Genomic DNA, 12,227 nt, shown 5'->3' with positions numbered 1-12,227 from the left:
CTGTGTAGGTCAAAGTGTTGCCAGAGAAAAACCCCTATATTTAAACTAATAGGAAAAATACACAAGAAAAAGAAAATTTTGAATTCAGGCCACAAGAAAATTTATTTCTTATATGAAGAGCAAACCATCATTCTTGACTATTTCAAAGTTGTTGAACACCTCATTCAATTATAAGCTACTAATAATAAATACTTTCTGAACTTAATGTTTGTGGAAGATATTAATTTTTCACCATATGATGTTCCTGCTTGACTCAGCCTAAAATGTCTGTGGAAGGAGCCAATAATGATCAAGATGGTTTTTTGGAGAAAAATATTTTCAGGACATGGTCACGAATTTGTTTGGTCTTCACACCATAGACTATAGGGTTGAGGAAAGGAGGGACTAACAGGTACAGGTTTGATAAGAGGATATGAACATATGGTGGTATGTGAGCACCAAACCTATGTGTGAAGAAGGAGAAGAAGGCAAGGAGGTAGAACTGTAAGAAGACACAGATGTGTGCGATGCAGGTATTAAAGGCCTTGAATCGTGCCTCTTTCTGGGGCAACTGAAACACAGTGATAAAGATTTGAATGTAAGACAAGGTGATGAAGATTATGTCAAACCCTAAGATACAGAAGGCAACAAAAAGACCATATATCTTGTTGATGCAGACATCTTCAATGGCCAGCTTCACGATGGCCATGTGCTCACAATAAGTGTGGGAGATCACTGTGGTTCGGTAGAGTTTAAGACGACATTTGATGAGCACAATAGATGGTGCTACAAGAATACCAGCCCTTAGTGTCACCGCAACTGCAATGTGAATCAAGAGTTGTTGGGAGAAGATGGTGGTATGTCTCAGGGGGTCACAGATGGCCACATATCGATCTAGGGCCATTGCCAGTAGAATGCCTGATTCAACTGCCTGGAATGAGTGAATAAACCACATTTGTAAAAGGCAGGCTTCAAAGGAAATCTCTGGCAAGTGGAACCAGAAGATGCCTAACATTTTGGGAAGAATGCAGGTGCTAAGTGCAATGTCCGTGGCCCCCAGCATGGCCAAAAATATGTACATGGGCTTATGGAGGCTGTGCTCATATTTGATTATCCCTAAAATTAGGGAATTCCCAATCACAGCGATGAAATACATGACACAGAACGGAATCCCAATCCAATGCTGCACTGACTCCAGCCCAGGAATGCCAGTGAGTGTCAGGACAGGGGGCATGAAGACAGAACCATTGGGTATGAGCATGATGATTTGGTCTGTAGAATCAAGTAGTGGTGTTGCTGTTTCATCTTCTATTCCTCATCAAGACTATGAGAATAAAAAAATAAGAAGAAAATACTTTATTTTAACAAAATATACCTTAGTCAGATAATGCATATTTCATCCTCTCGATCCTATATATATGTGAAAGATAAGTGACATGAAAACTTCTAAGCCCAGGGTGCATGGCCTTTTGATTTGATACATTTGCATATTGCACTTTGAGTTCCATTGTAGTGTTAGCCAGCACTCTATCACATTGCTTTGTTATGTTTTCTTTCTCATGGTTGGAAAAATGAAGATCTAGTCTCTTGGTAAGTTTGATGATTTTAATACATGATTTTTGTTTATCATCACTATCCTGTGCTGTAGATCTTCAGAACTTATTTATCTACTAATAAAATAACCCCTCTCTTTTCTTGTCCTTCTGCCCTGTTACACATAATTTTTATTTTTAATTTTTCCTTATTCAGCTTTTTGAACATTCCACATATATGATAGCATATGTGTTGGAATTTATCTGTCTGACTCTTCTCACAGATCATAATGTACTCTGAGTTCACCATTTGGTCACAAATGGCTGAAAACTAGTGAAATATCACCTCAGTTCCATTACAATGGCTGTCATCATTCAGAGATAACAAATGTTGCAGAGAAAATGGAGAAGAGGGAACCATTTTACCTAGTTAGTGGGAATGTTTGTTTGCCAACCACTAAGGACAGCAATGTGGAAGTGCATCAAAAACTTAAAAACAATCTACATGTAACCCAGCAATTCCACCTCTGATATATATATATATATATATATATATATATATATATATATATATATACACACACACACACACACACACAAAGGACTGGAAAAGAGGAATAGTGACGAGAAATATTCAGTCTTTTGTTCACTGCAGCGTTATGCACAATAGCCAAGATGTGGAAAAAACCTCAGTGCCCATCAACAAGTGAATGCATAAAGACGTGCAATGGAATATCATCCATCTTATTGTATCTTTTCAATGAATCCTTTCAATTTTTCTCTTTTCAGAATGTCCTTGTAAGAACAACCATCAGGTCAATATTTCAACATGCTTTTATCACTTTCTATGACAAAAGTTAAATGGATAGGGTGGTTTTTTTCTATTCCATGACTAATAGAACAAAAAGAGTTTTTTTGTATTTTGTTTTCCACTCATCATATGTGCTTTTTTTTTTTTTTTTGTAACCTGCTAATTGGACCTGGAAAAATTTATTTAATGCAAAGTACAGTCATTTCAAGAACTAGACTCCTACTAGGCTGTCAGCAATCATGGTGCTGCTGACTGATTCCGCTGACCATAATCAGAAGACAAGTTTGACCAGAGTATTTTTCAGTTTTGCAGCTCATCAGCCTGTCTTCTCAGCATAGCGTCTTCCCAGTTTGATCCCTCTCTCCTCCATTCAGAGTGTTTTCAACCTAATTTGTCAAAGTTTCTATGTTTTTCCAAAACCTAATCATGCATGGTGCAACTTTTCCTGCTTCTTCTCCGTGAAAAGAAATCAATTACTTTTAATTCATGGCTGTCTTCTGTGGCAGTTTCTATCAGAGCTTGTTCCTACTGTGTCATGCTTTTTGCACATCTCTTGTATGTATTTGAAATGCCAATCTGTGCTCTCTGCTCTTCTCTCTACCCATCAGTAATCATTTTTCAATCCCTAAGGCTGAATATACATTTATTCTTAAGTATTTGTAAAACAGTGACACTCTGTGAAATTTAATGTTTTCTTTACTTATACTTTTATGTTTTTTAGTCTCTGTCCTTTGCTGCTGAATCTAACACATTAAATTATAATCATCAGGGTCTCTCATGAATGTATTTGTCTTATCATTTTCAACGCCCTTGAGAATTTTCTTGTCTGGTGATTCCTTATAACTGGCATTTATATTTTCTTCAAGAAAGTGTTTTTTACTCAGAATATGTAATGAACTAATTCCCAACTTATATTCATTTTCTTTTAGCAATTTCTAAGCTCCTTTAAAAATGATTTCAGCAAGTATAAAACAGATAAAGAAAGGACAAGGGTCTAAAATGAGAGATAGGCTATTTAGAAAATATCAGATAATCACACCTTGTCCACATTCCTTCAAGTTCTGTCTGATAACTTTAGATTGTTCCTGAGACTTGTGAAGTTCTATAAAACACATCTCGGTCAATTGCAGAAGCATTTATTACTCTGTTTTCTCCTAACTTAATTCAACTATGAGTCAGGCTTTCCTACCCAAGACAATTTGTTTTGGAAACATTTCTTTTTGCAAATATATGAGTCAATCTAGATTTTCCTCAAATCAGAAGGTTATATTATTAACCAAAAATAGAGATTATGTGCTAATGATTTGTTATTATCTACCTGTTTCAAGCACTTCAAAAAACAATTGGGCAACATGTTGAAGTTATTTATCCTGTATTTGGAAGAATCTTCATTATCCTGACTGCTTGGAATTCAAAACTAGTATTTACCATTTATTGAATACATATTGTATTATTTGTGTTCCTAAGACTTTTAAGCATTTTAAATTACACTGTCTGCCTTATCTTATGGTATTTATATCATTAATCCATTACATTAATGAAAAACTAAGACTTGCTGTTGTTCTAAGTGGATCTACTTGGATCCAAATTACATGGCATACTGAAAAAGAAGAAAAAGCAAGTAAGATTTGTCTTCTGAGATTTTATCATTCAATTCAGTAAGAATATGAGCTATCTTTCAGTGTGTGAATAGATCAGGCTGGATTGTAAAAGAGTTTTTAATCAGTTTGTGCCTTTCCATATTCTGAGGGAAGAAATTTCTATAGTACTTTCTTATTTGACCAAATAGATAAAATCCATAAATACGCACATGCTTACTATATTCTGTACATATGAAATGGGTCCAAGTTTACACATCAGGTCATTCACATACTGGCTAACATTGTGATTTGGCTCAAAAGTGTGTGCTACTCTCTTTATCAAGTGTTGGCATTTGGGAGATTTAACATGGCTATGTGGGTCATACCTGACCTGAAGAATACTGAGAGAAGAATGTGCAAAATTCAGCTTGGCAGAAGTTTATATGGCGGTCAACCAAAGAAGGGTAAAAAGGAAAGGAGCCAGTAAACACACTATCAGATAAGTAATATGGGAAACCTTCCTTCAAAGTATATTCATCATGTGAAGAAAGTAGTTTCCTTCCTTCAGGATAATTTTACTTTTCCAGCTTCATGAGGCCTCATGGCTATTCTTCTAGAGCAGGTTTTCTCACTCTCTACAAAACTGGCATTTTGACCCTGTCCTTCACCTGACTACCTCAGATACTTGATGAGCATGTTACCAGATATGATTTCCCCTGAATGACTTGAGGCGTCATTGCTACTGGAACTCTTCCAGTCTAAACATGTATAATTTCCTGACCTAAAACAAATAAGCTTCCCGTGCTTTGATCAGCCCTAATTTTCCTCAAGGCTTCTCCTTCCTGTGAGGCTCACTTTAAAATATCTCACCCAGTGTGTGATTAATTGACTCAGAAATATTCTGAACAGCAACATGGACAAAATCTTCTTCCCATTTAAACAAGCAGCTACTCTAAGACCCCATTGCTCTTTTATCATCCTGCCAATTTCTTGGAGCATAAAGGTGTTGTGTTCTCCTTGAAAACAATCCTCCATGTTCCCCACACTTAGTGCAGGTCTAAGGCCAAAGGACTCACCTGGAATCATTTGTGGTAACATATGTAGAAGCCACAGAGTGAAAATTTTTTGGTATTTCCGATAGTGAGGATGGCTGTTTTGTAGTACCGTTGTCGCCTGGGGATTTTTTGTACCAGTCACTGGTGAGCTTTAAATTAGCCCGGGACAACCGTGAAAAGCACACACATATGGTTCAAAACCTAGGAGACTATGTCTCATAGCACATCTGCATCTAATAAAAAATCTCAAATCCTGGTGTCCTTGGGGATTAGAAGCCAAATAGACTGTCCTTCCAGAAACTTCTAAGAGAAGACAGTGCCCCAAGATAACACAGTCAATGACACTTTTATACAAATAATGAACCAAGGAAGGCCAGTGAAAACATCTCAAGTTCTTCATACTAATCACTGTAGACATGCTGACAGAGAACTAAATGGAATCTTTCTATGTGATACACAAATAGTCTCAGTCATGTTCAGAATTCAGATGATGTAATGATGTGCATTTTGTGTGTGTGTGTGTATAAAAATATTTTATTAGTACATTAAAATGACATTGGAAGTAGTACAACTTGATGGTATTATTAATCATAATAGTTCTAATATACTTAGTATATCTTCCCAAGTGGCTAAAATAAAGACAATGAACAAGAAATATTATAACATATATAAATATATAAGTTTAATTTCAAATAAAGTTTACACTTGACTAGTGAATATTGATTCTTTTCTTTCCTGATTTTCAGGGGAAGTGATACAACAATTAGCCAAAGTCCTCTGCTTGGAATTAGATATCTTTATACGTTTATCTATTTTATGAGCAGGACCCTGGAAGTATCTAGAAGAAATCTAAGAAAGTAATTTACCAGAGATCTACATTGTTAGAATAAATAATTATGATTGTAGAGATGTAAATGGACTATGGAAAATTGAGAACCATTTTCTAAAAGGATTGATAGGATATATGTACTATTTTGTGAAGATTAATCAATCAGAACCACTTCCCAGTCATTATTGAAAACCCTCATATTTACATCCCAAAAAGTTATTATTAACATTTCAAAAGACAATTTATTTTATGGGCATTTCATTATATATTTTGTGTTCTTATTTTTTTTCAAAATTTTAGTGCCAGTCAGAATATCTATTTCTGGTTTCCAATTATGAAGGATTATTCATGCCTGACATTTACTTAGGTGAAAAAAAAGGGTTTGAACTTAAAGAGAGATTTTAATCTTTTTATCAAGCCGAAGAATGGAAAAGATTCAGAATCTTTGTGTGGTGAATGAAAGAGTCTAACAAGTCTGCATTCCGTGCATCTATCTGAAAGACTTGATGGCCTTTGTTACAGTCACACAGTATTTGTCTTGTGTCTTGGGTTAGGTCCTAGGGAGTAGACCTGTTCTTTTTGCATTGAAAGGATCTCTCAGGGCACCTGGGTGGCTCAGTGGGTTGAGCCTCTGCCTTCAGCTCAGGTCATGGTCCCAGGGTCCTGGGATGGAGCCCTGCATTGGGCTCTCTGTTCAGCAGAGAGCCTGCTTCCTCCCCTCCCTCTTCCTGTTTCTCTGCCTACTTGTGATCTCTGACTGTCAAATAAATGAATAAAATCTTAAAAAAAAAAAAAAGAAAGAAAAAGAAAGGATCTCTGACTCCCATCTTGTCATAAACTGCCATAAAATTACATTCATCCTAGAAAAAACAGTGGTGTAGGATGGCTGTGCGGTGTGCCAGGGGAGCACCCAGGGGCTTAGGAGGACTGGTTGTGGCTATCTCCTCCTAGTTGCGCACTCAGTGATGTCATGTTGACAGACTGTATACAGCCATACCCGGATCCGTTACCCCAGTAAAAGGAGCAAATTGCATACATCAGAGTTTCAACTCTCCATCAGGGTAACAGTGATGGGCTTAATATAAATAAAATATTTTCAGAGAAAACAAGAAGAATACTCTTCAATTAGAATATGAAGGAAGCTGAGGTGAGGTCAGCACATTCTGAACTACAGTAAAGAGTAGTAAATAGTAAGAGAGTAGTAAACTACTCTTTGTCTAGAGAATACAATATTATTTTTAACATATTGAATGAGTCACAGATACTTTTGGGAAATGCCCAAAGTGTTTGAACCATAAACAATCATAAAGCTATGGAAAGTTAGAGAGGCAATTACTCTTAGATATGGTTTAGTTAAAACCCATTAGAGCTACAGAGAAATAAGATGTTTTGGAAATAATGGGACTCCTTATCTGGTAATAGATACATTTCTTTAAAGATTCTGAGGATTTTACTAAATAGAAATAATCGCCTGTGAGAAATAAAATAGGGACTACAGAGTACACATTTCAGAGGTGGCTCCTTATTCCACAAGTGCTCTATAGATAACCAGAAACAGAAGTTTAATTTTTAAATGTAACAGTGTTAGAAATGGAATTGAATAAGTTTTACTGCAATGGTTGATAAAGTTTATCAAGTGAAAAGTTGTAAATTTGTAGGAGTTATGAGGAATCCAAAATAGAAGGGCATAGATACGTAGAAAATAGATGGGGGAAAGGATAGAGTCCTCATCCAGAGGCGAATGAAGAAAGTAGAAATGCAAGACAGGGCAAACCTTGGGATACCAGAAACGATTCAGGAGAGGGCTATAGAGCAATTGAGAGTGGTTTTTTAAAGATTTTATTTCTTTATTTGTCAGTGAGAGGAGGATAAAAAGAGAGCAAAAACAGGAGAAGTGGCAGGCAGAGGGAGAAGGAGGTTCCTCACTGAGCAAGGATCCCCAGGCGGAACTCGATTCCAGGACCCTGGGATCACAACCTATGCCAAAGGCAGACACTTAACTGACTTCTCCACCCAGGCTCCCTGAGAATTTTAATGACCTCTTTATTTACTAATGACTGAATTTCTAAAAATGTGAGGTCTTAGTCATTACAGAACGTCATTCTTTGATCAAAATCATAGCTTTTAAAAATTACATATCTTGAATCAGGAAATTATCAAGATGTAAAAGAGAGAAATTAGTAGGCAATTAAAATAAAGTGTTCAGTTATTTCATGCTTTCCTAGCCTCTTCAACACTATTGATTTAGTATCAACACTAGTTGAATCTTGCTTTAGCAGGCTCAAGATCATCTAATCATATACCGAATGTCACCAAATATGCCAGTAATGTAGCTAGAGCTGTGGTTTTTGTGGCTGAATCTCCAATGAAGGAACCCAGTTAACAAGGGCCATTCTATGAAGAGAGTATGTGTCAGCAGATGTATATTTAGAAGATACCAGTTAGTCAACCAAATCCTTGATTTTCAAAGCTTTGCTCCTCAGTGTTCAATTGTACAGCTTTATAAATCATGGATTGTCTCATTAACTCTTTCTACATTAATCAGAACTAGAATAGGAATCCTTTAGTAACAATCCCATTGTCTGACTTATTCAAGAGAAAGGAGCTGCCCTAGGAGCATTACCTGACAGGTACCAATGGTAGGAAGGCAAGTAAGAGAGGATGTGTGTGAGTGCAGGGCAGGTGGATGGAGTGGTTATCCTTGGAAAAGCTGGTAGAGAAACAGTATGGGGTAAACTGGGGATAGTGAGACTTCCTCACCGTTTGTTGTTGGGAACCAGTTCTGCTCTTACCAGACACCTGAAAAACCATCATCTGTCTTCATGACACTATCCCTCATAGCTTTCATCTCATCCACCTTTCCCATTCCTGAGATTCTAGTCTTATTCCCTTATATCTTGTGCTGGGCAGCACCTCTTCTTCTGCCTGCACCGTCAGTAACAGCCCTCATCAACAGCATGAACTCTGATCCATTTGCTGCTGGAACCATAACCAATATACTAACATCTCTGTGATAGCCTTTCCTGCTTTTCTTCTGTCCTTGCAAAACAAATCTGACCCTATCCCGTAAGTCCATCCGAGATCATGTTGGTGGATTCATCCTCCAACAAAACTCACAGCAAGATCTGTCACGCTGAGGCAGCAGCATAAATTTATTGAGCTTGAAATGTAGAAGAAAGCTGCTAACTACGTGACTCTTAATCTCACAAAACAAACTGAGGGTTGCTGGAGGGAGGGAGGTTGGGAGAAGGGGGTGGGATTATGGACATTGGGGAGGGTATGTGCTTTGATGAGTGCTGTGAAGTGTGTAAACCTGGTGATTCACAGACCTGTACCCCTGGGGATAAAAATATATGTTTATAAAAAAATAAAAAATTAAAAAAAAATATTCCCCAGTGAATGTGGAGACAGAGGAGGTCTAAACATGGACTGAGAGATTTCACTGCCACTAGCCCAAGCCCCCAGGGATCTGGGAGCTCAGGATCATGCCCTCTACAGTTCATATGCATCTAATGTCTCAGAAATCATTATGGAAACTGACAACTAGCTCTCTTCTTTTCTCTTCTCCTACAAAGTAAAGGCAGACAAATTCATATACATAAATTATATTTTGATGTGTTCAGTTCGTTTTCTGCTGTGCTCACTTGGAGATCATGTAAAGTAAAGCACATGTAACATAGACATGATCCAATGCCATGAGATCTATGTAATAAACATCCTTGCTATGCTTCTTTCACGGAGCCTCAAAGTTGATAGAATTGCCTGGTATCTGGCACATTTCAAGTTAAAGGAATTAGTTTTCAGTTAAAGGAAGTTGAAGGAATTTTCAAGTTAAAGGAAGTTTCAAGTTAAAGGAATTGGTTAAAAAGGAGGTTCGAATTGAATTATCTAATTTGAATCCAGATTCTGCCACTGTTTAAATCTGTATTGGGGGCTTTATACTTGGCTTCTCCATGTTTTCCTTTCCATATCTCTATCTTCATATATTTGCTCTGTGGATAAGAGATTTTAATCTATAAATTTACTTAGTATGGTACACTATTAGAACTTTTGTGGAATAAATACGTGACCTTAATTATTGATGTTTTTAACTTAAAATCAGGATATTGAGCTATTGCTATCAAAAAATATGATATTATTGAATTTTTTGATTTAGGTAATAAAGTATGTTAATGATGTCATTAAGTTATTTGAACTTGGAACACCTCTTTGTCTGTTTGTTCTTGCAACTGGAAAATAGGAATATAATGCTATTTTGAGAATTACTCTTATTTATTTTGCAAGTTTGGTTAAAAGAAGTAATGTGTGTTTATGCTTTCATTCTTGCATTCAATATACATTTATCATTAAAATGCGTTGTGTGTTATCCAGGTCATGAGCAGAAATATTTCACATGATCAGTGTGGAAGAAGCAGTTGCATAAAGAAGAAATGGAGGGGGAGGGTAATGAGATACCAGCTGTGAAAGCTTTACATGGGGGATAGAAAACAAAAGAAACAAATGATCAATGTTACTTGTTGAAAGAACATTCCATAATAAATTTTAAAAGCTGAATAGCAGTTCAGCTAGCAAAAGTGCATACATGTTAGCATACATAATAGTAGAAACAGTTTATAGATGGAATAAGCAGCTTATTCTCTATTTTTTAAAAAGGCAAGAAATTTAAAGCCACTTGAAAACAATTTTTACATAATATATGAGATGACAAAGAAGGGTTTCACAGTGATGAAAAGGTCAATCAGTGAGGAAGATCCCTCAACTTCAGATCTTCACATGCCCAATAAAAGGAGTGTCTAACTACCCATAGCTTAAAAATACACAAACAAAGGAAATCAGCAGCAGGAACAGGAGACATAAGAAGTAATCCACATTCCTAATGGAACACTTGCACACACATTTGTATTAAAGACTGAAAGTACAAGCAAAGATATCAAAGCATAGAAATATAAAATGACCTAAAACTAACAAACTTGACTATGCACACACAGTTGTGGATAGAGATAGAGATAGAGATAGAATAACACTTCAATCAACAAGTACAGGTGAATGAAAAGGACCACAGTCTGGGTCATACATAAAGTTTTAATTTGTGTTTTTAAAATTAACACCTGGTGGTGGATATTAGGAAGGGCATGTATTGTGTGGAGCACTGGGGGTGGTGCATAAACAATGAATTATGGAACACTGAAAAGAAATTTAAAAAAAAATAAAAAATTTTAAAAAATAAATAAAATAAAGTCAACACTGGGGTGCCTTGGTGGCACAGTTGATTAAGCGCCTGCCTTAGGCTGAGGTCATTATCCCAGAGGCCTGGGATCTAGTCCTGTACTGGGCTCCTTCTGGTCTGTGGGGAATCTGTTTCTTCCTCTCCCTCTCTCTGATGCCCCACCTGATTGTTCTGCCTCTCTCTCTCTCTCTCTCTCTGTGACAAATAGATTTTTTAAAAAATCTTTAAAAATAAAAAAAGTAAAATTAACTTTAGTGTGGTATGAATAAACTGGAAAGTAGTGGTGCAGCATTTCAGCTCAAGCACAATAGGAGCAATATGGGTTTTCACAATGAAAATGATGATGGTGACGGCCGTGATGACCATGATAAGCCCTCCCCGGTCCTCACCAGTTACCACACCCCATGGGAAGGACCTCACATAAATGTTTTCATTTTGTTACACCGCAACCACCCCGTCTCTATGTCTTTCACCCAATGAAACTCCTTTTATACTTCCTTGTTGATAGTTTAGTTGCTGAATTGATGACAATAAGTCGTATTCTAACACATGTAGTTCATAAGTGGCAAAATAATGATTTGAACCAAGCTTATTTTGATCCAGAACTCATGCATGTAACCAACTTTCACAATGGTTTTCTCCCTACAAAACTGAAATCTGTTTTTGGCATCAAATATTCTTAACAAATATTGGACTATTTGCCCTCACTTATTATGAGCTTGCAAAATGCAGCTTCTTTATGAAAAGTAAACATTAATGTATAATCGTCTTAATGAATAACAAAATGTACTTTGCTTTGTATGAAAAAGAAAAACATACCTTGAAAAAGTAAGGTAGTGCGATTCCTAGACTCCAGAATTTGTCTAGATTTCTTAGATGAAAGCGTTATTTTTGGTTGAATCAGGAAAATGATTGAGCAAAGGTTTAGAATAATATTGTCTACAATTAGTCTAAAAATTACTTACATATCCCTAAAAAAAAAATCAGAACTTTTCTCAACTTGATCTTTATACAAATGAAGAAATTAAATGACCACTTAAGAACAACAAAAAATAAGCACAATATTATATGACTTAATTCCAGATTTGATGGAACAAACATATTTTAGGTCAATTGATTTGACCTAAATCAATTTGATTAAACATGAATTACTTAGTAAGCATAGGCTTTGAGACAATGAAATATTTATAAGAAATTTATTTCAAAGTTCAGAT

At 36.2% G+C, this 12,227-nt stretch overlaps 1 protein-coding gene across 1 annotated transcript; it reads right to left on the bottom strand.

The window, feature by feature from the left end:
* Positions 1 to 289: 289 nt before the first annotated feature.
* Positions 290 to 1,240, bottom strand: LOC132011530 (olfactory receptor 52A5-like). Its single transcript, XM_059390239.1, has one exon. The coding sequence runs from the start codon at positions 1,238 to 1,240 to the stop codon at positions 290 to 292; it is 951 nt and encodes a 316-aa protein (XP_059246222.1).
* Positions 1,241 to 12,227: the final 10,987 nt, after the last annotated feature.

Source organism: Mustela nigripes, chromosome 1 (assembly GCF_022355385.1).
Source record: "Mustela nigripes isolate SB6536 chromosome 1, MUSNIG.SB6536, whole genome shotgun sequence".
Taxonomy (NCBI): domain Eukaryota; kingdom Metazoa; phylum Chordata; class Mammalia; order Carnivora; family Mustelidae; genus Mustela; species Mustela nigripes.
This window is presented reverse-complemented; position numbering and strand designations above follow the sequence as displayed.